The sequence below is a fragment of the Rhizophagus irregularis genome, chromosome 4, assembly GCF_026210795.1.
Source record: "Rhizophagus irregularis chromosome 4, complete sequence".
Taxonomy (NCBI): domain Eukaryota; kingdom Fungi; phylum Glomeromycota; class Glomeromycetes; order Glomerales; family Glomeraceae; genus Rhizophagus; species Rhizophagus irregularis.
The window spans coordinates 2,287,896-2,314,742 of NC_089432.1; the positions used below are offsets into that span (position 1 = coordinate 2,287,896).

The window sequence follows — 26,847 nt, forward strand, 5'->3', positions numbered from 1 at the left end:
AAAAATAAACAAAATACAAATACATTATGAAAATTCCCTCCTTATTAAAACCACCTATTGCAACCAAAATTATCTATAAGTTCAAGTTCATTTGGAGTCAAACAACCTAAAAAAAAAACAAAAAAAAGAAACATAAGAATGTCTAACTTAATTGAAAACAAAACCCCCTTCATATAGTATCTGCAATCGTCCAAGTCACCAAAGGTCAGCATTCCTACAAAAAAAGAAAGAGAACTCCAGAATGTCTGACCTACATAAATGAAAAGAATTATGAAGCATCTGATGAAAAAGAAACCAAAACAACAAAATAAATCCAAAACTGACCTACAAAAAAAGAAGACTCTGAAGCAACAAAACTGAAACAACCTACAAAAAGAAAAGAATCTGAACCCAACTTACAAAAAAAAAAAAGAAAATTTGAACTGACCTAAAAAAAGAAAAAAAATCCTAAACAATCCTACAAAAAGGAAAGGACTCCCAAACTGAATCTGCTGGCCTATGAAATAAAAAAAGGGATATATATACAGTATATAAATAAAAAAGAAAGGGGAATAAAGAATAAATCAAAAAAAAATATTTTTTTAAAAAGAGGGTAACGAAGTTAGGAAAGTTAAAAAAAAAAATTTTTTTTTTAAAGGGAGGACGTCAAAGTTAGAAAAATAAAAAAATTTTTATAAAGAGCAGAAAGAAGAAAATTTTTTTTTTAAAAAAAAGAAGTGTGGGAATAGTGGGAATAAAAGAATAAAATCAAAAAAAAATTTTTTTTTTTAAGGGAATGACGAAAAAAAAATTTTTTTTTAAAGGAGAGTGATGAAAAAAAAAATTTTAAAGTGAGGTACGAAAAAAAAATTTTTTTTTAAAAGGAGGGTGATGAAAAAAGAAGATAAATTTAGAAAAAATAACAAAAATAAGACAAGAGAAAAGAGAAGAAAGGGAAAGACAGAAAGATCAAACTCATCAAAGTAAGGGTTTATATAAAAAACAAAAAACGTATCATAACAAAACAATAAACAATAACGTGATCTTGTGTTATGATACGAGATTTTTGTAAAATTATTTTCTAAAAATATTAAGTTTAAAAATTCCGTATACATTCCGTATGATTAATTTTTTCCGTATACATTTCGTATATATCGGTTTTTTTAAAAAATGTTCAAAAATGAATTGCTTATTAAATATACGGAATTTGTATACGGAAACTATAGAAACGTACATAAAATGTATACAAAACATATACTTTCCATATACATATTTCTTATAGGGCTATATTATTTCAAAGCAGGCATTTTGTATAATACTCGGGATTCTATACAGTAATTTTCATTTTATAATTGAGTCAGGTTGATAGGATTGTTTTAATTGAATATATATGATTGCGAAAGAGATTATTATAAAAGATGATCATCAGTATATGATATACTCCATACAGTATAAATTATGTCTTTTGTTTATAATTGCACCCCATTCGGGTGATCATCAAAGGTTATAACCTTACGATTTATGTCACAAATGCATAGGTTATAACCTTATATGGGCGGCCCATGGGCCATAATTTAATGTCACGTGACCCGATTTTTAATTCTGGCCCAACATGCGCAATTTTGGCATGTTAATTTTGGAACACATTACATACGCTAATTACTGTACATGTTACCCAAATGTAACATGCGGTGATTCAGACGCATGTTATTCATCCGTAACATGCGATAAATTGGGCGCATGTTACCCATCTGTAACATGCAGTGATTCAGACGCATGTTACGGATGGGTAATATGCGTTAATTCTGGCGCATGTTACTCATTCATAACATGCGCTAATTTGGGCGCATGTTATGCTTCTGTAACATGCGTTAATTCTGGCGCATGTTACTTATCCTTAACATGCGTTAATTCTGGCGCATGTTACTCATCCGTAACATGCGTTAATTCTGGCGCATGTTACTCATCCGTAACATGCGTTAATTCAGATGCATGTTACGCTTCTGTAACATGCGTTAATTCTGGCGCATGTTACTCATCCGTAATATGCATTAATTCTGGCGCATGTTACTCATCTGTAACATGCATTAATTCTGGTGCATGTTACGCATCTGTAACATGCGTTAATTCTGACGCATGTTACTCATCCGTAATATGCGTTAATTCTGGCGCATGTTACTCATCTATAACATGCGTTAATTCTAGTGCATGTTACGCTTCTGTAACATGCGTTAATTCTGACGCATGTTACTCATCCGTAATATGCGTTAATTCTGGTGCATGTTACGCTTCTGTAACATGCGTTAATTCTGGCGCATGTTACTCATCTGTAATATGCGTTAATTCTAGCGCATGTTACTCATCCGTAACATGCGTTAATTCTAGTGCATGTTACGCTTCTGTAACATGCGTTAATTCTGGCGCATGTTACTCATCCGTAACATGCGTTAATTCTGGCGCATGTTACTCATCCGTAATATGCGTTAATTCTGGCGCATATTACTCATCCTGTAATCATGCGCTAATTTGGGTACATGTTACTGGCGCATGTTTCCTACAGTAACATGCAGTAACTCTAGTTCATATTCCTTACTGTAACATACAGTGATTTTAGTACATATTTTTATATCCAAAATACCAAATATTTAATACTGAGTATTACCAAAATCAATGCATATTATATTATAGAATATTGCATATTATGCATTAGAAATATATATAACTTTATTAAAGATGGCCATTTTTTTAAAATCAAAAAAATAATAAAACAATAAAAATAACAAAAAAAAAATAAACAAAAAAAAATAAACAAAAAAAAAATAAATAAACAAAAAAAAAATAAACAAAAAAAAAAATAAACAAAAAAAACAATAAAAAAAAAAAATAAACAAAATAAAATAAAAATAACAAAAAACAAATGATTTGCATAGTATATTTTAAAATTTATAAGTAATTAATTTTATGATCATGTAAATCACTTTACTGATGCAAATATAATAATCATTTGTTTTTTCTTATTCCTATATATTTAATTTTTTCTTTTTCATTTTTCATTTTTTTTATTTTTTTTTTTGTTAATTTTATTTTTTTTTATTAATTTTATTTTTTTTTATAATTTTATTTTTTTTTTGTTTATTTTTTTTTTGTTTATTTTTTTTGTTATTTTTATTGTTTTATTATTTTTTTGATTTTAAAAAAATGGCCATCTTTAATAAAGTTATATATATTTCTAATGCATAATATGCAATATTCTATAATATAATATGCATTGATTTTGGTAATACTCAGTATTAAATATTTGGTATTTTGGATATAAAAATATGTACTAAAATCACTGTATGTTACAGTAAGGAATATGAACTAGAGTTACTGCATGTTACTGTAGGAAACATGCGCCAGTAACATGTACCCAAATTAGCGCATGTTACGGATGAGTAATATGCGCCAGAATTAACGCATATTACGGATGAGTAACATGCGCCAGAATTAACGCATGTTACGGATGAGTAACATGCGCCAGAATTAACGCATGTTACAGAAGCGTAACATGCACTAGAATTAACGCATGTTACGGATGAGTAACATGCGCTAGAATTAACGCATATTACAGATGAGTAACATGCGTCAGAATTAACGCATGTTACAGAAGCGTAACATATACCAGAATTAACGCATGTTACAGATGAGTAACATGCGCCAGAATTAACGCATATTACGGATGAGTAACATGCGCCAGAATTAATGCATGTTACAGAAGCGTAACATGCATCAGAATTAACGCATGTTACGGATGAGTAACATGCACCAGAATTAACGCATGTTACAAAAGCGTACCATGCGTCCAAATTAGCGCATGTTATGAATGAGTAACATGTGCTAGAATTAACGCATATTACCCATCCGTAACATGCGTCTGAATCACTGCATGTTACAGATGGGTAACATGCGCCCAATTTATCGCATGTTACGGATGAATAACATGCGTCTGAATCACCGCATGTTACATTTGGGTAACATGTACAGTAATTAGCGCATGTAACGTGTTCCAAAATTAACATGCCAAAATTGCGCATGTTGGGCCAGAATTAAAAAATCGGGTCACGTGACATTAAATTATGGCCCATGGGCCGCCCATATAAGGTTATAACCTATGCATTTGTGACATAAATCGTAAGGTTATAACCTTTGATGATCACCCGAATGGGGTGCATAATTATCATGCACATCTTAATAAGGTTAACTCAGGGCATACTATTGAATAACTGTGAAGCTCTATCTCTTTACAGACGAAGGTCTATCGTAAGTATGGTTGTCATACCGTAACTACCGGCAAGTAAATGGTAAAACATGTAAAAATAATTATGAATTCCCTATACTATATAAATAAAATATTTCAGTTTATGATATACATTAATAATTCCTTGTGATCTTTTTTTTCTTTACACTCTATCTCAAAATATTACATAGAGCCATTTCTTAATACGTTATAATTTTAGAAGAAACTTTTTCTTTTCTTTTATTGGAAGTAACAAGTTAATACCTGATACCATAATTATACCATTAAATAAATGAGCCATTTTTTAGGGATAATATTTTTGAAGATAAATACATGTTTATTTATTAATAAGTATCTTATTTATTAAAGTTACAAACTTGGTGAAACTTTGAATAATAATAATGTACCTAATACTTACCTAATTATAAGCATTGCTAATGAGTGTAAAATTAAACTATATAATGTTGATTCCTTAATTTAATTTCTGAATATATTTGGGTATATTTTAGTTTATATTTTTACTTTATTTTTTTTATTAATTAATGCAAAGAAATATTCTTGAAACAATAAATTAATCACACAAATCAGTCAAGAACAGGTCTTTACCAAACAGGAAAATGATTTATATTTAAATCTTTTAAATCTTATTGACCTATTTTTGAGTAAAAATATTAAAATTCAATTTAACTAATCATGTTTTCAGGACTGGAATATAATTAATAAAATTTTGAAAGATATAAAATTGATTAAAAAATATGAAATATCAAAAGTTCATAGAAAACTGACAGTTGCATTAAATTATTTTTCTGAATGATTTATATGTTAATTATTTAGTTATATCTGTTATAGCAACAGATCATGATCTTTTGATGTAAAGAAATGGACGTATTTAAATGAATTGATCTCATTTAATGTTCAATTGTTGGATTTTCATAGAATATTTTATTTTATCATAAGTTTAATAGAAAATAAAATTTACTGAATGTTTTATTTAGTAAGTAATAACTACTTAATCATAAAATAAATTATAATGTTTTATTTAACTTTAACTGACTGCAGTTTAATTTTATATTTATTTATGATTTAGTATTTCTTACTAGTAATTTATATTATCAAATTTATTATTTAAATTTGTTTTGCAATTAAATCTTGTGTAACTATTTTTCGAGTGCTTTTGTCTATAAGTGCTTAAACAAGATTCCTAACCAGAAGCTAAAACCTTGGTTCAAAAACTGGTTTGAAAGCTAACTTTTTAACGAAACTTATATCTGAAACCCAATCTGGATTCTGGAACGATCCGGTTATATCATGTGATGCCGACAAGCAATAAAATTTTCAATTATCAAATATAATATATTAAAGCAATATCATTAGAGTAATTTATTATTATAAATAATACTGCAATTATCTCAATTTATTTCAATCGATGTCTATTCATACATTAGTTAAATCATTATCCTTCAAAAATCTTAGTTCTTTAATTAACCCTGTTACGAACCAAGTTTTAAGACAAAGAGCTGCACGAACCTTGTAAACTTTGCTACATTATACATTTGTTCACTTGGAATACTTGCTGCTTGAACTATCAGATAATCGTGTGTCATGTTGACAAGTGGAATCCATTATTGCGGATTTTACCTCCCAGTACGGAGAAAACTATTTCGACTGTTATGACCGGATACACGCCACAAGATAAGGCCAATGTTCGGGAAATAAATATGATTGTTGATCACATATAATATTCACTGGAAAAGTAAAGAATTAAAGTGCACTATTTTTTTATTTTCATGTCTCTTTCGCCGGTTTGCCCTACAGTATTTATATTCTGTTGCACCCATTCATCTTTGTGATTTATCACAACAAAATGCCTTTAATTGTACTGATTCCTGATTTATTACTATATTTTTGTTGACATAAATTGCAAATATTAGATATCTACATTGCATGAAAGATATTACCAAGTCAGATAACATACATAACTCTTTCACTCATTCATTAATAATTATGGAATTGGGCAAAAAACGTGATTTAGATTAATTTCAATCCCAAGCTAATCATGATTGCAATTATATATGAATTTTCAATCTTACTCAATGAGTAAGATTGAGATTGAAATAGCTTGTCTGAGTAAAGCCTTTGCTTAGCTACTTCAAATTTCAACTGAATACAAATTATCCTAAATGAAAATTATGCATAAACGTGCATAAACTTGCGTGAATTTACCATAACCCTGATCTGAATTTCATGTGAATTAAAGTTGAAATACTAATCCCAATCTCAAGCTGATCTCAATCTCAATCCCAATCCCAATCTCAATCATATTTTTATGAAGACACTCATTGTTTCATTTATATTTAAAAGCTATTTTGTGAATTATCATCAGTATTAGGAGAATAAAATAAGTGTAGATCTATAAAATATTACACGTGTGAAAAAACAATGAATCTACACCACTCATGAGTCGTGTCAATAAACAATATACGAGTGTGAAAAATTTAGAGGAATTTTCAATAGTATAAAATAATTGTATTTTAAAATGGCGTAATTTTTTAAAAATAAAAAAATCGTATAATTATTTCAATTGTAGTAAAAAATCATGTAATTTATTTTAATAGTATAAAATCGTGTAACTTCAACAATAAAAAATCATGTAATTTATTTTAATAGTATAAAATCGTGTAACTTCAACAATAAAAAATCGTGTAATTATTTCAATAGTATAAAATCGTGTAATAAATTTAATAGTAAAATTATATTTATTTTTTAGCAATAGCATATTTTTTTAATTGTAAATAATAACGTTATTATCAATATATCAAATTTAATAAGAAAGTTCTTTTTTTTTTGTATTGTGAAAATTCAATCTATATTATAAATACATAATTAATTACACGTTTAAAATAAAGCTAACATAAAATAAAGCTCACCATTTAATAATAACGCGTTAATTAATATAAGTGTTCTAATAAAATAAAAAATAAGATAATATGATAATAAGTGATAAGTAAAGCAGAAGTGAGCCAAAATATTTGAGCATACGAAGAAAAACGTTAATACGTTTCTCAAAATTAAGAAAAAGGTTAAGTTTTGCAAAGTTTACAAAATTTACCATTCTAAAGTCCCACGAAAAAAAGATATACACAGTGTAATTCTATCCCAATAAAACTATCAGTAAAAAAGTTTTCAATTATCAGTTTTCTTCCCCTATGAAAAAAGTCTGTGTGATTTTTGTTGAAAAATCATTCAATTAAATTCACTACGATTTCTGTATATTTGACCATACAATAATTGTGCTAAAAATTGCAATAAATCACACAATTATTGCATGGCAATTCATTCAATAATTATCCTATTTTTGACCTGAATTTATACAATTATTGTGTGATTTTTGAGCCAAATTTTAGGCCATATTTTAGGAATTATAGGTTAAATTTTACAGTAATAACAGGCAATTTATAAAGTGAAATTATGAATTTTTATTGACTTAAAATATAAAAAATATACACAATATTTCATAAATAAAATACTAAATTTGATATAATCATAAATATAAAAATTTGTAAGAAAATAAAATAAAATAAAGTATGTTAGTAACATGAAAGTAAATTAGTAATATCAAAGAAGAAAGTAAATTATTAGTGTGAGTAAATTATTAGTATTAAATAAAAAAGTATGAAGTTAGTGAAGAAAGCAAATTAGTAGTGTTAAAAAGTAAATTATTAGTGTTAGTAATAAAAAAGTATGAAGTTAGTGAAGAAAGCAAATTAGTAGTGTTAAAAAGTAAATTATTAGTGTTAGTAATAAAAAAAAAAGTATGAAGTTAGTGAAGAAAGCAAGTTAGTAACATTAAAATGTAAAAAGTTAGGAAAATAAAAAGATAAAGAACACAAGTTTTTCTTACCTGATATTTTAAAAGAAAGTTGAAGAAAAGTTAAAGGTTAAAAAAACATAAACAAAAACATTTCACATCGTCATATTTATTTTGACGATCAGATCACGTGATCAATATATATAATTTTAAGAGTTGATTTTTACCGCATAATTCTGGCCAAATTATAATTCCAGTCAGAACTAATCGTGTAACCTAATAAAAAGTTTTTTACTTTTTTTTAGTTACAAGATGATACAAAAATTTCACCAATGGGTGCGGAAGATGTCCGTTTATAAGCAAATATGCAGTTGAATTTTGTGTAACCTTACTGCATAAATCACTTTACTTAGGAAAATCTATTTGTAATGGTTAAAAGTGGTCTATTTGACCCTAAAAGTGGTCAAATGTAACCATACAGGTAAGATGGAAAGTAGTATAGTAGGATTACCCAAAAATTGCTTTCCGTATCCTAAATTTAAGTCTATTTTCAAGTTGTACAATAATCACAATTTTTATTGTACAAAAATTGAATGTTTTCTGTATCCTAAATTTAAGTTGTATAAAGATCACACAAAAATTGAACATTTTCTATATCCTAAATTTAAGTTGTACAAAAATTGCATACTTTTAATATGCTTTGAAAGACTTCATAGCTATTTTTATCCAAAAATCTGCAATAATTGTACAATTTCCACACGGACTTGAACAAATATTAAAAATTGGATGATTTTTTTTCATAGGGTTCTTTGGAATCATTTTCAATGCTATCATCATCTTTCACCTTCGATTCCTCCATAGTATTGCTTTCATTTCTTCTGGGATCTTGTTATCATTTAATAATGACTATTAAAAACCACAAGTTAGCACTTATCTCACCATAAACGCAGTTACAAAATAATATTGATTGAAAGTAAAGAAAAAAAAATTATATAAATTTTATTAGACTATTTGTAAATACTTTTTTAAACTTTGTATTTACATCAATTTGGTCAATAAAATAAAATGAAAAAGGAAATTCAATATCGAGAACATCCTTGCTGACATATTGTATCCTTATATCCATCAGGTTTTGGAACTTGCATATCTTCAATTTGGATAATTCTTATCCATATGAAATTGTCCCAAAAATTTGAGTAATCTTTCATAATAACAATACCATTGCAAATGTTATTGTAATTAACTAATAAAATATTACAAATATCGTATAGAAACTATAATTAAGCATAAAATTTATAAGATAATCAAATCAAATTATAAGTGAATGCAATAAAAATTATTCAAGTCATAAAACTTCGAAATTACTACCTATTTGTGTAGAATTTATGAATACAAAATCAATGAAATCATTTTATGCCAATCATATTTAAGAATCTCACAGATGACGATAGAAGTTCTATATATATATAAATTAAATATAAATAAATAAATAAAATAAATAAAAACACGGTCAAATAAAATTTGCAATCGCAAATTTACCGATTTTGCATAAATAGTTGATATGTAGATTACTTAAATCATATATTTAAGAAATTATTTCAAGATGTAAAATTTCGAAACTACCTATTTGTGTAGAATTTATGAAACTTTCTATAATATAAAATCAATAAAGTATTTTTATATTTAAGGAATTATTTCAAGATGTAAAACTTTGAAACTACCTATCCGTGAAAAATTCATGTAAATTATGCAAAATTATAGATTTATACGGAGTGTAAATTTCCAGGTATTATAGACAGCTTTACGCAAATATTCACTTCATATAACTTCCTGATGTTATTAAAAAATGAAATTAAAGTAATTCTGGAAAATCAGATTAAAATACTAAGTAGGACTTTCTTCGTATTGTTAAACTTGAATATAAATTAAGAAAATTGTAGTTTTCATGGTGAAAATCAGTATAGAAATAAATATTCTGAAATTTATAAATTGAGATGTAAACAGAAAAAGTCAACATTTTATTTAAATATGACCAGTTTTAAAACTAATATAACGATTGAACAGACTAAACTAGTATATCAGTTAAGAATCCCTAATTAATTTTTGCTACCGTATAATATAGAATATTTCAGATTAGATGAAAAGAAGATTGGCGAAAAATAGAATCGCCAAGCAAATGGAGCGAGATAGAGGACGAAGAAGAGAGGACCAAAGCTTTCAAGGCACAATATTTGGAACGAAGGTAACGAGAACTACTCCTATCTTTTTCGCCAGAAATTAATGAAGACACAGAAGAAGACGAAGATGAAGAAGAACCCAAAGCATCACCATCACAGAAGAAAAAAGGAAAAAAGAAGAAGAAAAAGAGCAACAAGAAGAAACAGTAGAGAAGAAAGAAGAAACCACGAAGAGGAAACGAATTGCATTTTTAATCGAAGTCACGTGATACACGTAAAAAATATTCCGATAACTGATAACAAAGATAACAAAAATGCAGCTCATTTCAGCGTTGTGGAATTTAGATTAGAATACTAACTTTTATTTTTTGTAGGAATAAGGAGGATTTGGTGGAATAAATTGTTTGGGTGTGAGGCCGTTGGGACTCATCGTTTGAAACTGCTTTTAGCAGACCTAGAATTATTACATATTTCACTCTTTTCTCCTACATTTATTAAAGTGAAATTTAATTAGTTAGGTTTCATAAATAGGTAGTTTGCTAGTTTTATTTTATTTTTTTTTTCAGGTATAGTATTTATTTATAATTTTGTTTTTGTAATGTGTCTTTAGATAGAATTACTCTGTTATAGGGTTGACACGTGTTTAGCACGGTTGGCTCTAAGTATCTTGTATCTTAGGATAGTTCCTTTGATCATTAAATCCTAATAAAGATGCGTTACAGTTAAAAAAGAATATTTCAGATTGACTTGTATACTTTATATTAGTTTATATTTTGAATTTTTAATAATTTTCTTGTAGTTAAAAAGTATTTTTTTACTTTATTGGTTAAATATTCTTTCCAAATATTTACATGACCCTTCTTAATACACTATAGTTTATAAAAACACTTTCTCTCTTTTTTATTATTCAAGTGATAAGTAAAAAAGAGTAACGAGTAGACCTTTTAATGATCTAACTATATTGATAAATAAAATATGTCATTTTTTTAGGAATAATATTTGAAAGTCGATGAATATTTACACATTTATTATATATCTTGTTTATTTATTTTCTTTTAATTTAGGTTATTTCGAGACGAGATAGTAAACTTTGTAAAACCTTAAATAGTAAAATATAAATGTACTACATGCAAAATAATTCAAAAATCATATCGCGAAATTAGCAAATATTAAATTTTAAGTTCACATACAGATATTTTTATTTTATTTTATTTTTGGTTATTTAATTAACGTATAGAAACATTTTTGAAACACACATTAAAAGATTGTCAAACACTTAGGAAACGGAAACTGTTATCAAGTTCGAAGCGCAGTTATCATTGTGCCGGACGGACAACAGGACATTTGTGAAACCTAGTCCTTCATTACACCTCGGACTAAAAAGGCTAAATAAGTTTCACCATAAAAAAAATTGTTGATGTTGATCTAACTTGTATATTTATCTATGATTTAAATGATTTCTATACTAGTATTTTGCGTTAAATTTATGATAAAAATTTGGTTCTTACAATATATTGTGTAACCTTATTTAGAGTGCATCTGTGTAATATGCTCATCTTTTAATCGAAATATATCATTTTATTGAAACTCAAAATTGAATGTAAATCTAAAGAAAAACCAATTGAAAAAAAAGTTAGAGGGAAAAATGAAAATGAAATATTTTTCAAAAAAAAAATCAGTAAATCTTAGAGATTACTGTTTCTAGAAAAGGGTTATTAAACTGCCTTTATATAGTGTTTCATGATCTGACCGTCAAGAAAAATCTGAATCCGAACGAATCGATTCATTCGTCAGATGGTCCATCTAACTACAATATATCTTTTCTTTTTATGCCGAAGCCATAATCTCTTTGCAAGAATGCTAACAAAAAAAATAAATTTTTATTTTCACTATCATATGGGCCCAGATCTGCTGAGTTCGATTCCTCATCTGATCCATCAACGGATGACAGATATCCGAATTTTAAACGTTGATGAAATGGAACTCTACTTTCATAATGTTTGTCATATCTTAAACCGAAGTTATTTAATGTCACTTTATTATTATAAATAATTAATTTTGTAATCTAGTGAGCTATAATTATTGTACTATTATATTACAGAGAGCTATGAGAGCCACTAATCTACATTCTATGTTGTGATAGCTTTATTAATACAATCATAATATTATTCAAGAATTGACTAATCAGTTGTGATTCAATTACAAAAAATTTTTTAAACAGTTAATCAGTCAATCAGATCTTCTCAAGTGGATGTATTATAAAATTATTTATCTTATCCTATAAAACAATTGTTAATTTGATACATTGCTCTGAAATAATCTAGTCCATTGGCAACCTTGACCAGCCAATAAATTTGCTCGATCATTTTGCAGATCTATATATACTATTAAATACCGTTGAACGTTACTAATTAACGTGCAATAACTATGTTTTTCTTAATCTTTAGCTACTTGTGCGTCGATTTCAAGTGTCTTATAACAAGAAGCTAAGACACTGTATGAAGTCTTTTACTAGCAAAACAGTAGATATATTTTTATGTTAAGTTTACTGTCTTAATTTAAAAAGTAACACTTAAAAGCATGAGTTTTCATTAATTAATTAATTGCATGAAAATTAAAAATTGGTAATAATTAATTTATTTATTTTATTATAGCTGAACTGTATGTTTTATATCACTTATATAATACTTATATAATAATAAGGTCGTGTATCTTTAAATAATTATAGATATAGATAGACATATTAGATCATAATGATTTTATAGTTTTTAGAGTAAGACTCATTTACTCTTTCAAAAAAATCAAAATTTATTTAAATTGAATAACAGGAAACTTAGATATTAACTTTGAATTGAGTAATTTATTAATTAGCTATAATATTTATAATTTAATTATTTTATAACTTAATTTGGGTTGCTTTTATGTTATACGTAGGAATAGTTTATAGTTTTAATGATACAATTGGTTTGTGAAAATTTTTATCGTTGCAAGTGCTGTAAATTTTTTTTTTTAAGAAAAACTTTTTTTTCTTCGTTTCGCGTAGTCACGTGATCGGACTTTTATCGGATGATCAAACCACGTGGAATTTAACTAATGAACAGAATTTTTATCCTATTATTAGTAAGAACTTTTATAAATAGGAATGTGGATAAGTTAAATTAGATGGCCTAACTTACGATATATGAATAAAATTTCCTACATACAGTATTTGAGGATTGAATGTGTGTAATGTCACGTTTACAGACACTAGAGAATTAGTCAAGTAATTAATTATTTGATGACTAAATTTTTACAAGTAATCTCTTTTTTATCAAGCAAAATAAGTTTATTTATTTATCTTACAATAAGCTGAACTTATTTATCAATTACCAAAATATTTGAAAATTTAATCTTGCCTGGTTTTTAGAAACATCCTGCAATTATAAATGATTGACACTGCGGAGTAATGCTGCCCTAATTCCGAAATTTTTCGGATGCTCTGATTTTAGAGAAATGTAGTCATTATTCGTAATATTAATTTTAAATTATTATAAAATTAAACAAAAAAAAATATACGATTTACCAAGTCAGTTATTTCCATTATTAAACCTGTACGAAGTTTTATCATCACGGTGATCGCCGAGAAATGATCGACGAATTACATTCATGCATAATTACGGCCTAGTAATACCAGCTGTAACACGATTGACACTTTAATGCGTATGCGTAATCACGACGTTTAATAGAACCAGCCGTCAGCCGTCAGCCGACCAGCCGTCCATTCAACTTTCAAAAAAAAAAAATTCAAATTTAACAATGTCTGAATCTACCGCAGTTACTGGAGTTTCATATGATGAGGATATTAATTGGATTGAAGAAGCTATCGGTAAAAGACATATTAAATATTACGAATTTGAAAATTTTAACAATATTAAAGAAATTGGTTCGGGAAGCTTCGGAAAAGTTTATCGTGCGAACTGGAAAAATTATCATAATTTTTTAGCTTTGAAATCCTTTTTTAATTTAAACGATGTAACAATTAAAGAAATTGTTAATGAGGTAATAACAAACATAAAAAAGTGCATATCTTTATTATTATAATTCTAAAATTTTAATATTATATTCATGATTTAGCTTAAACTTCAGCGTGAAGTAGATTTCCATGAGAATATTATTCGTTTTTTTGGTGTTACGACAGGTATGATCATCATTTTATTTGTGTAACGTCACTTTGTAAAAATTTATGTTAACGTTAAATGATTTTTTTTACAGAATATCAAAACGGTAATAATGATAATTCAAAAAATTATTGGTTAGTAATGGAATATGCTAATAATGGTACTCTTAAAGAGTTTTTGAGGAAACATTTTAATAATCTTACTTGGGGTGATAAATTTAATATGGCACTTCAGCTGGCTCATGCTGTATTATGCCTCCATGATGAAGGAATCGTTCATCGTGATCTGGTAATTCATTTACATTTTATTATTTTATTTTGTATCATATATATTAATTTAATTGATTTATTTAATGTATATTTAGCACTCTAAAAACGTATTAGTCCATCATCGAAATAATCGAAATACCATAAAGTTGGCTGATTTTGGGCTATCAAAAAGAATTGATGAAGCATATGAAGAATATAGGACGCGATCAAATTTACTTGGTGTAGTTCCATATATTGATCCAAAGAAATTTAATACACAACCATATTCTTTAAATAAAAAAAGTGATGTTTATAGTATTGGTGTACTTCTGTGGGAGATATCAAGTGGTCAGCCGCCTTTTGAAGGAATGACACGTTATGGTTTAATTGTACAAATTCCACAAGGTCTTAGAGAAACACCTGTTTCTGACACACCTACTGCTTATGTTAATCTTTATACTGGTATGTATTATTATCAAATGCTACTAAATTTATCATTATTTTAATCAGATAAAAATCAATTTTTTTTAGAATGTTGGAATGGAGAGCCAGATAATCGTCCAACCATCAAACTGATAGTTGATGGGTTAAAGGCATTAAATAATAATCATAATAATTTCAGCATAATGGTCGATGAAATACTTAATCTCCCTAATAATACAAGGGATGACGCAGAAAAACAGGAAATTCTTAATTATCTTGATAATCATAATGTGACTTTAATAGAAATTTATAATTGGTTAGTGGATGATCAGAATAATCCAAATTCTATTATTCTGTTTGGAGATTTTAATTACTTTGGAATTGGAACCGATATTTATAAAATAAAAGCATTTAAATTATATAAAAGAGCAGCAGATTTAGGAAATGCTAATGGAATGTATAATTTGGGACGTTTTTATGAAAATGGAATTAGAACTAATATTGATAAGAGAAGAGCATTTGAATTATATCAAAAGGCTGCAGATTTAGGAAATGCTAATGGAATGTATAATTTAGGACGTTTTTATGAAAATGGAATTGGAACTGATGTTGATGAAAAAAAAGCATTTGAATTATATCAAGAGGCAGCAGATTTAGGAAATGCATCTGGAATAAATCATTTAGGATTTTGTTATCAACATGGAATTGGTACTGAAATTGATAGAAAAAAGGCATTTGAATTATATCAAAAGGCAGCAGAATTAGGGAATATATCTGGTATAGTTTATTTAGGAAATTGTTATCGATGTGGAATTGGAACTAATATTGATGAAAAAAAGGCAGTTGAATTACATCAAAAGGCTGCAGATTTAAGAAATGAATCTGGGAATAAATAGGTTTGAATATTGCTGTGATTATGGAATGAATTTGAACTGACATTAATAAGAGAAAAGCATTCATTCGGAATATGTAGGTTAGATAAGGTATTGTTATAAAAATGGAATTAGAATTAAATTGATGAAAAAGCATTTGAATTATATCAAAAGGCGGCAGATTTATGAAATACATTTGGAATAAATAAGTTAGAATATTGTTATCAAAATGGAATTGGTAGAAGAGGAATTTAAATTATAAAAAAACTTGTAGATTTGGAAATACAGATAGAATATACAACTTAGTATATTTGTTATGGAAATGAAATCAAAACTGATACTATTAGTAAAGAAAGACATTTGAATTATTTTAAGGTAGTAAATTTAGAAATAGAGTAGCTTGATAAATTTATAATATAGAGTAAAACAGAAAAAATATATACTGTAGATCAAGCAATTTATTCATTTTAAAATCTTACAGAACAAGGAGATTATTAACCTCGAAATGAATTAGAAACATTTAAAAAGACTTTGTAATATATTATTAGTTTTACCTATTAATTAAATTGATGATTAAAGCGCCATGTAAAAATTTTGTTTATAGAAATCAAATAAATTTTGACATTAAATTAAACCATTTTTATAAATATAATTATATAAAGTAAAAAAGCCAACAAGATTCAGCTACCAAATTAAAAATTTATGGATTGATAACTTATTTTTATAATCGAATCAGGTTGGTAGAAGAGATTTTTTATGAAATATGATTGCGAATGAGATTATTATAAAAGACCAATGATCATCGGAACTCAGTTTATATATGATAGAATAATACAAAGTAAATTATGTCTCTTGGTTGTAATCATCTTTGCATATCTATCACTTTCTAGTGCGTTCTATGGATCAGCTGCCTTACCTGATTGGACCCACATCATCATGTCCAATAACGTCATTACATGATCACCCATGAAAAAATCATAACTGAATTATCAACTTGGGGACGCTTATTGGAAATTTCGTTCAACCCGCAGTATAAGTATCGATTGGTGTACCTAATACCGTACAGGACACAGATTATATTATGAGAACCTGGGTCCAAAAATTAGGGGACGCCTACATGCACTGGTTTTCTGGTAATTGGATGCTCCAAGACTGTAAGGACAGAGAGCATCACCAAACAACGCTTTCGCTACCGAAGGGCGCTTCAGAAAAGGATTTACTGGAACACGAGTTTGATAGGACCGGCTACTTTCCTTCCATTGTGTCAAGACTTGGAATCGTACAAGGAGTTCATAAAGTGATTTTATTTTTTGACTAACATAAAGTACTTGATAATTCTGTTTGGTTAAGTCATTCATCAGTCTCTCTAATTAGAGAAATCACAATCTCCTAGGCAGTTATGCCACAAATAAGAGACCAAATCCAAGGATAAAAGCCTTAAGAAATCTAAAGACAATACGACACAACAGTCAAGCACTAGTTCCTTGAGTGGGACACGGAAGTCTACACAGTCAATGAAATCTTCTTCGCGCTTAGAACAAATGGCACAAACAAACTGAAACTTGGATATAACGTGATCTTTAGTCAAGATTTTAATGAAGTTACTTAGTAAACTATAGAAATAGCTTGGAACTCTAAACAAAGTTTTATATTTATTTCTAATTTTCTTTTTTTAGATTATTTTTTATTTTTTGTAGGACAATTATTTTTTTTTCTTTCCGTAGTTGTTTTAATTAAGGTGTAATTTTTAGGAATAGATAGTTTCAGTTTTCCTTATTTACATTTATTTTTTTTTCCCTTGTGTTCCACTGCTGTTAGGTCTAGCAACAGGTCTCTTTCTTTTTTTATGTTTTTTTTTCCTTATGGACACAGTAAAGTATGACTGCTCTGTTGGGTTTGTTTATCTTTTTAATTAGTACTTTGTTTTGGCTTTTTATTGTACTTTGTACTTAAATTGCTATTCTATGTACTGGGTATCGATACTTTATTTGAATAAAAAAAAATATCTTTGCATATCTTTATAGAATTAACTCAAACTGCACCATTGAATAATAAACTTAGCGTAAATACAGTTGTTATACCGTAAATACCTGCAAGTTCTTAATACATCACAATTTTATGAAAAGTAACAAGTAAACTGTTTAATATTTCACGTGATACCGTAATTATACCCGTTAAATAAAATGAGTCATCTTTTAGGAATAATATTGTTGAAGGTTTAATGCATGATATAATATCTTATTTATTTATAACTGTACTTTAAAATATGCACATATAAATTATTACTTAACAAATACTAAAATTAAGTTCATATAATTTCATATAATACAAAAGTTTTGATTAGAAACACTTTTACCGAACAAGGAAAAATAATTTATTATATTTAAATCTTATTAAACTATTTTTGGGTAAAAATACTAAATTCAATTTTATTTATAGTTTTTTTAGGTCTGGAATGTAACTAATGAAATTTGAAGGATACAAAATAAATTAAAAGATGAACCACGTAAGTTAATAGAAAGTTGACAGTTACATTAAATAATTTCTGAATGATTTACTTGTTAATTATTCTGTTATATCTGATATAACATCATATCGTGATATTTTGATGTAAAAAGTGGGCATATTCAATTATTAAATTTTCAAAGAATTTTTTATTTCGTCAAAAGTTTGATAGAGAAAATCTAAATAAATTTTACCAAGTGTTTTATTTAGTAAATTTTAACTACGTATTTATAAAATAAATTATAATGTTTTATTAACTGGTTGCGTTTAACTTGTATATTTATTATGATTTAGATAATTTAATAATTAAACTAAATGATTCTTACTAATAATTTATATTAGTATACTAGATAACTTGATTGAATTTATTATTTTAATTATGACAAAATTTGTGTTCTTGCAATTTATATTGTGTAACCTTTATTTTCGAGTAATATGCTTGTCTTATAATACCGAAATAAAAAAAAATCAGTGGAAAAAGAACTTAAGGGATTATTATTTTTTTTTTAAAAAAAAGAAACAGTAATCTTAGAGATTAATCCTAAAAGAAAGGCTACTAAACTACCTTCATAAATAATGTTATCGTAGGAAAAGTTCGCAGAATAGAGGAAAATTTTTAATTCCGTCCGGCACGTGACGTCTGACGATATACTGATATACATTATACAGCCATAATACATTGTAGATCTAGTGCCCGTGATAATCACGTTTGCACAAAAATAATCCTTTATTAAATGCAATAAAATATTAATATATCCGAGTCATATGATAAAATGACATTAATAAATTCTAATTTAATTATTTCTAATTTATTTTCTTATAAGTCAATTCTTTAAATCAAACTGACGATAATTTCCCCTTATTAATATTTCTAATAAACTATCAATTAAAATAATTGACGTGGCACTTTTTCATCATAAGAAAAAGCAAAAAGAATCGATTAATTAAAAATAAAAACTTGGTAAATTTGATAATAAAAGTGGTCTTCTGGTAATCGTATGGATCCCCTATTTATACCTTTTTTACCTTACACTGAATTCTAATTATGTCCTCCCACTAAATCACTAATCAAAATAAAATTTCAAAATTCGTGTCCCTTATAAATAAATTATTAATGAAATCAAAGTAATTTCTAGAATAGTTTTACGTCATTACAGACGCAGTACATTTAAAACAATTCAAATTTTTATACACTTAAACTACATATAATACTGCGTCCCACAATTAATAAATTCACTAGCCTTTACAATACTTCGGACTTAACTGTGCATATCTGCCGATCTGCTGAATGTCGTAACGCCACTTTATTATAAATAGCTAAAATTATTTTTTAAAAATAGCCATTAACATGCAAACCACCTACAATTCAAATGTATGGGCCGAAGAAGCCATTTCGGAAAGGCATATTAGACATTACGAATACAAAGATTTTCGTAATATAGAAAAGGTAATTTTGGAAAAGTTTATCGTGCAAATTGGAAAAATTCCGAACAATATTTTGCATTAAAATCTTTATCTAACCTTGATAATAATACTATAAAAGATGTCGTTAAAGAGGTAATTACAAAAAAATATGATATTTATATTTACCTCAATCTGAATTAATTTACATACCAATACGTCTATAATTAGAAATTCATCGTTAAGTTCAATTTGATAACAATATTATTAGTTTTTTTTGGAATTACATATAAAGGTAATAGAAATACTGTATTAATTATTACTTGAATTTGTAAAAATGCATTAGTAAAATTAACTATAAATTTTTATTACAGAAAATCAAAAGGGACAATTAAGAAATATTTATTAGTAATGGAGTATGCGTACTCTTCGTACATACTTGAAGAAAACAAAATATTACTTGGGAAAATAAATATAAATTTGCATATCAATTAGCTTGCGCCATATTATTCTTACATGATGAAGAAATAATACATTGCGATTTGGTAAGTTATTTAATAAGTTACTATATTAATTTATTTTAATAAATTATATTAATTTAAAATTTCTTTATTTCATAATAGCCATTCTGCCAACATATTAATTCATCAAAATAACATTAAATTATTTGATTTTGGATTATCAAAGAAAATAGAAGCAATATCTAAAATATACTCAACACAACAAACTTTGTTTGGCGTGACTCCTTATTAATCCAAAAAAGTTGAGTAATCCGAAATATTCTTTAAATAAAAAGTGTTAGCGTTAGAGTTCTTTTGTGGAAATATCAAACGGTCATTTGCCATTTGAGGATGAATCATATGATACTAGTTTGGTTTTGCAAATTTTGCGGGGATATAAGAAAACAATTGTTCCGGATACCCCCCTTGATTATTCTAAGGTAAATATAATAGTATTTATTATATTATTATAATTTCAAGTCTTATTTTAATGCATAACATTTTTTTAGAATGTTGGAAATGGTGAGACCAGATATGAACCAAGTAATTACTAAATTAAAAGCAATGATCACAAATTCAAGTATAACAACAGAAAATCTAGTTTTATCAAATGAACAACAATTTAATAGTGGTATATCAGAGAATTGTCCGATATTATTAATAATTTTGATAAAATTAATTTTAAGAATATTATCATACTAATTATGTTTTGCAATTTAACCTTGTTATGAATAAGAATTAGCTGATCCATTATCCCTAATTGTTGAAAATCTAAGTGATTGGATAACTTATGGATTCACCTGGAAGGATTTATTCATTGGATTAAATGATAAAACTTTACAAAGCTTAATTATCGATATCATAATGAATAATCCTGAAGCGGATAATAATAAAATTTTAGAGTAATGCAAGAAATGTTTAATTGCAAGGGATTATGAGAGCTGAGCGATCAGCTTTAGAACGAGAAGAAGTTGTTCAATGGAAGCATGTTTATTTTATCAACAATATCACGAGTCTTTACGATTATTTCGCTAATCAAGGAAATTTTTTGTCAGATCTAAATGGACATTTGGACATTTAGTGATTATAAATACATTTTCTAATCTAGATATGGATGTTAAATCTTGTTTACAAAAACTTGTGAATTGTCAGGTAGTTAATTTGCCAATTTTCACGATTGAAACTCAGGATTCAATTAGGGTAAGCCAAAGAGACGATAAGTATGATTTAATGTGTTGTTCCTAATTTAAAAATATATATCTTTAGGTAAGGCATTTCTGGTTAGGTGTTTTGTCACAGGGTATTTGGAAAATCTTGGAACCATTCAGATTAACATATTTCCACAATATTTGATGTGGATTTCCATGTGGATTTTAGTGGAAAAATTTTCGGATAAAACTATTAACTTACTCTCATCGTCAGTGGATAATAGATCTTCAAGAACAGTGTCTTCAGCTATTCGAGTATGGGAACATTGGTGTGACTCACAACACGTCGATCCCGTTACTTGCCCTATAAATAAGATTTGTGAATTTTTTTCCGACATGTTGACATTTGGAAAATCATATAATACTATCGCTGGCTATAGATCAGCCATTAGTGAAATCCACGAACGAATTGATAATTTCTCAATTGGAACTCACCCAGACATTTCAAAAGCTATGCAAGCTATTCGGATCGATAAACCTCCTACTTCAAAGTCAGATGACGCTATTGACATTATTCCTTCATTAGAATTTATTGTTTCCTTGGGTGACAATTCAACCATGACTATTAGAGAACTTACTTGCAAAACAGCCTTTTTATTGGCTTTGATTTCAGCGTGTTGTCCATCAGATCTTCATCGGATTAATGCTTTTGATTATACCAAGACAAGGTCTTCTATTTCGTTCAATTGTGTCGCGCCCAAGGAATATAATATCGCGGTTGCACATTCAGCCTCCACGATTAAAAAAGATTTTTGTTGGTGTTTACCCAGATGAAAGACATCTTTGTCCATATGAAGCTGTTACTTCTTTGTTATCAAGAACTTCCCTATGGCGTGTATCTGCTGATCAAAAACGTGCTCTTTTTCTTATTACAAAAGAACCTCACTCACCAGCTTCCGTGGATACAAAATTTTCTGATGCATTGATGTTCGCCACCAAACGCAATTTTGTCAGTAGCGTCATACTCATTCAATGGAGTGGGTTGAGTTAATCTTACAAATATCGTGCAAATAAAGAAAAGTGTAGTCAAAGAGACACAATACCATTAAAATAATTTTGGTTAATTTTTATTGAAAAAAAAAAATTAATTTGTAATTTATTGTTCAGTCATTGCACATTTTAGCTCCGAAATTAATTAAGAATTTGGCACAACAAATGATAATATTATAAAATATTGATACATAATTCCATTTTTTCTGGACCATTTTTTAATAAATCTTACTACTAGTTACTCTTTTATAATTATTATTTATATGGAAATATTCTAGTTATTTTATGATACTCTAAAAGATTATTGATTTTATAATATTTGCTAAAAAGTGACACTAATAAAGTTATCAAACAACGTAGTTTATATATGTATACTATATATCACTATATTAAAATTACCCATTTAAAAATCGTTAACTAAACGCTTTTATAAAAAGTCTTATTTTAAATTAGAATATTAATAGGACCCCGAAATATAGTATATACATAAAAAGGTCAGGTTCGAGTTTGCGTACAATCAGCAAAAAAACAATGAAAATCTTTCCTTATATAGATAATTCCTGGTGGAAATGTATTACCTTTTTTGGATGCTGAGTGCTGACCGAAATTATCATAATTCCGGCCCTGAAAAAATGCGTGCTAGTAATTTTTTTGGCCGCCACCTTACCTCTGTATATATATTTCGGGGGTCATATTTAATTTCAGGTTACATATTACAGTTTTTTTAATATTTGCGTAATTTATTATCTTGTGAGTAAATATGTAATGACTAGTGAATATAAGAAATATAAGAAAATTAAAAGGATTTTCAAAAGAATTTAATCAAAAATTTTCTGTTAGATTTTTATTTAAAAATTCAGTAATTATAATATCTTTAAATCAATTTTATTTTTATTTTTTTTTTGAAGTTATAATCTATTAATCACTTAAAAGTTAAAATATTGAAATTTTATTAACTTCTTTATAAAAGTTTTTCTAATTCATTTTGAGCGAGTTGATCTCCTTGTTCCGCAGATTTTTTTAACCAATAAATTGCCCTATCCATATTAACAAATCCTTCTCCATTTTTATACATTAAAGCAAGATTATATTGAGCTACATTATTTCCTAAATTTGCTGCTTTATAATATAATTCAAATGCTTTTTGTTTATCAATATCAGTTCCAATTCCACTTTCATAACAGTATCCCAAATTATTTAATCCATCAGTATTTCCTAAATTTGCTGCTTTTTGATATAATTCAAATGCTTTTTTCTCATCAACATCAATTCCAATACCATTTCGATAACATTCTCCTAAATTATTTATTCCAAATGCATTTCCTAAATTTGCTGCATTTTTGTATAATTCAAATGCTTTCTGTTTATCAATATTAGTTCCAATTCCATTTTCATAACAATTTCCTAAATTATTTATTCCAGCCGGATTTCCTAAATTTGCTGCTTGTTGATATAATTCAAATGCCTTCTTTTTATCAACATCAGTTCCAATTCCATTTTCATAAAAATCTCCTAAATAATTTATTCCAGCTGCATTTCCTAATTCTGCTGCCTTTTGACATAATTCAAATGCCTTTGATTTATCAATATTAGTTCCAGCTCCGTATTGATAACAATATCCTAAACTAATTATACCAAATGCATTCCCTAAATTTGCAGCAATTTGATACAATTCAAAAGCCCTATTTTTATCAATATTAATTCCCATTCCCAAGTAATTAAAATCTCCGAGTAAAACAGTAGAATTCGAATTATTTTGATTATTTAATGCCCAATTATAAATTTCTTGTAAAGTCACATTATTATTATTAAGATAATTAAGAATTTCCTGCTTTTCTGCATCATCTCCTATCTTATTTGTAAGTTGAATGATTTTATTGACCATTACGCTAAAATTGCAACTAATCTGATTGTTATTTATTGCTTTCAACCTAGCATCTACCTGATTAACAGTTGGACGACTGTCTGGTTCTCCATTCCAACACTCTAAAAAAAACTTCATTAGTTCAAATAATGATTTTCTAATTTATAACTTCAGTAATAAATAAAATCATACTTACCAGTATAAAGATTAACATAAGCTGTAGGTGTATCAGGAACGGGTGTTTCTCTATGGCCTTGCGAAATTTGAAGAATTAAACTAAAAGATGATATTCCATCAAATGGTGGCTTTCCACTTGATATCTCCCAAAGAAGTACACCAATACTATAGACATCACTCTTTTCATTTAAAGAGAATGAGTGTGAACTAAATTTTTTTGGATCAATATATGGTATTATACCAAATGAATCGGAATTTTGACAGGTTTCACTAATCCTTTTTGATAGTCCAAAATCGGCCAACTTGATGGTGTTTTGATGGATTAAAACATTATTTGAGTGCTATTATTGAATATAATAAATGAAACCATTAAATTAAGATATACAATGTGTATAATATCAATAAAATTAATCTAATTACCAAATTACGATGTGCAATTCCTTCATCATGCAAACATGATATTGCACAAACCAGTTGAAATGCAAATTTATATTTATCATTCCAAGTAAGATTTTTAAAATTTTCTTTTAAATAATTTCGGAGTGTACCACTGTTAGCATATTCCATTACCATCAAATATTGGTTTTCTTTTAAGAAAATCTACAAGTTAGTTTATTAATTATTGTATATATATTATATAAAAACTGATCATACCCTCATTAGTTGTGACACCATAAAAATGGATAATATTATCATGAAGTCCAACTTCACGTTGAAGTTGAATCTGAATAATAAATAGAATTTTTAATATCAAAAAATGTATGTAATATTAATAATAAATGAATATTCTTGACATTATTACCTCATGAACAATTACTTTAATTACAGTGTCATTGAAATTAAAAAAGGATTTTAGTGCATAATTTTTATTGGAATTCTTCCAATTTGTACGATGAACTTTTCCAAAGCTTCCAGAACCAATTTCCTGAAAATTATAAAATTGCTCAAAATCATAATGTTTGATGAGTTTATTTGAAATAGCTTCTTCAATCCATTTATTCCAATCATTTGAATTGTTAGTAGATCTGGTGTTATTATTAAACATTGTGGACTGTGGAGTAAAGAAAAACTCTTATTGAGAAAGCAATTTATGATTATAAAGGCAGAAAAGAAAACACAAATATATGTTCCAGCTAGAGTATATATATTTTTTATTATTACATAATATTCGATGCAGGGGTATTAGTGTATTACACAATGTATAAGTGTGACAATGGCACAAAATTTTAAGGAGTAATTATTATATCGCACTAAAATTCTTTTGGAAATATTCAAATAACTTTTATAATCAATCTATGAGCATTATGTAATCAGGTAATACAATATAATATCATTTTATTTATCGCCTTTATCGCCTGACTGTTATCATATGTACTAAATTGGAATTAATAGTTATTCAGCACATTATTCTAACATGCATCATCAAATAATAAATGCCCGACAATGAAGTTGTAATGTGATTTTGACATAAATTTTTGTAAATTAGCCGCCGCAGTAAGAATTTTCCTATATTAAAACAATGTAAACGCAAAACTTAACTGCAATATTATTGATAGTTCAAAATGAGTGGATTGACAAACTACAAATTAAATTAATATTACAACTACAAATATTTAATAATATTAGTTTTGGAATTCAGAAAAGTATAGGTAAGATTTTTATATTTATTTATTATTAAATTCTTTTCTAATATATACATCATGAAATCTTTAGTAAAAAGAAAATTAAGAAATAATTCAAAAAAGATATTGCTCTTGATAAAATATACTGATAGTTACGGCGGCGTACTATTTGGACCAAAAGTGACAAAATTATGAAAATCGAAATTTTGAAATTTTGGATTTTCAAAATTCCTTTTTTAAATTTCTTTTTATGGCAAATTTCCCTTTATAATATAGATTGACGTTATGCGTTTTTCTTAATGAAACTAGTTTTAAGTAAAAATGAAAAAAAATGAAAAAAATGAAAATAACTTTTTTAAGCAATCAATCTTGTCTTTATTAGGTAATGTGTATGAAAGGTTGTAATCTAATAAATCTGTACACAAAAATTGGGGGATCCGTGTAAGGTAATTTGACTATTAATCAAAGTCACAGCTTTTAAATGTTACACAATAGGTGCAGTGCAGAGATTTTTCTGCTGCTAAGCTATTTCGGAGCGAACAAAAAAACTTTTCTCGGAATATTCAGAACTAAAAATTATCCCATTTAGGACTGTTATAAATTACTTGGTAACATATTCAATTTCATTTTGTTATTTATT

The 26,847-nt window shown here is 27.1% G+C and overlaps 4 protein-coding genes across 4 annotated transcripts; 3 read left to right on the plus strand and 1 right to left on the minus strand.

Annotated features, from left to right (window-relative positions):
* Positions 1–1,591: 1,591 nt before the first annotated feature.
* On the plus strand, positions 1,592–2,542 carry OCT59_023848 (uncharacterized protein; the record flags this gene model as incomplete). Its single annotated transcript, XM_066135004.1, has 1 exon — positions 1,592–2,542. One exon carries the CDS (start codon positions 1,592–1,594, stop codon positions 2,540–2,542), a length of 951 nt encoding a protein of 316 aa, XP_065991075.1.
* Positions 2,543–14,035: 11,493 nt separating this feature from the next.
* Positions 14,036–15,964, plus strand: OCT59_023849 (uncharacterized protein; the record flags this gene model as incomplete). The annotated part of the gene is made up of 5 exons (XM_025328092.1): positions 14,036–14,278; positions 14,354–14,417; positions 14,492–14,685; positions 14,762–15,107; positions 15,177–15,964. The coding sequence occupies 5 exons, from the start codon at positions 14,036–14,038 to the stop codon at positions 15,962–15,964; spliced, it is 1,635 nt and encodes a 544-aa protein (XP_025168247.1).
* A 4,892-nt stretch (positions 15,965–20,856) lies between these two features.
* Positions 20,857–21,699, plus strand: OCT59_023850 (uncharacterized protein; the record flags this gene model as incomplete). The annotated part of the gene is made up of 4 exons (XM_066135005.1): positions 20,857–20,977; positions 21,083–21,248; positions 21,402–21,546; positions 21,613–21,699. 4 exons carry the CDS (start codon positions 20,857–20,859, stop codon positions 21,697–21,699), a joined length of 519 nt encoding a protein of 172 aa, XP_065991076.1.
* A 1,756-nt stretch (positions 21,700–23,455) lies between these two features.
* OCT59_023851 (uncharacterized protein) lies at positions 23,456–25,630 on the minus strand (the record flags this gene model as incomplete). Its single annotated transcript, XM_025328090.2, has 5 exons — positions 23,456–24,530; positions 24,605–24,926; positions 25,006–25,172; positions 25,240–25,309; positions 25,388–25,630. The coding sequence occupies 5 exons, from the start codon at positions 25,628–25,630 to the stop codon at positions 23,506–23,508; spliced, it is 1,827 nt and encodes a 608-aa protein (XP_025168245.1). The 3' UTR covers positions 23,456–23,505.
* Between the last annotated feature and the right edge of the window lie 1,217 nt (positions 25,631–26,847).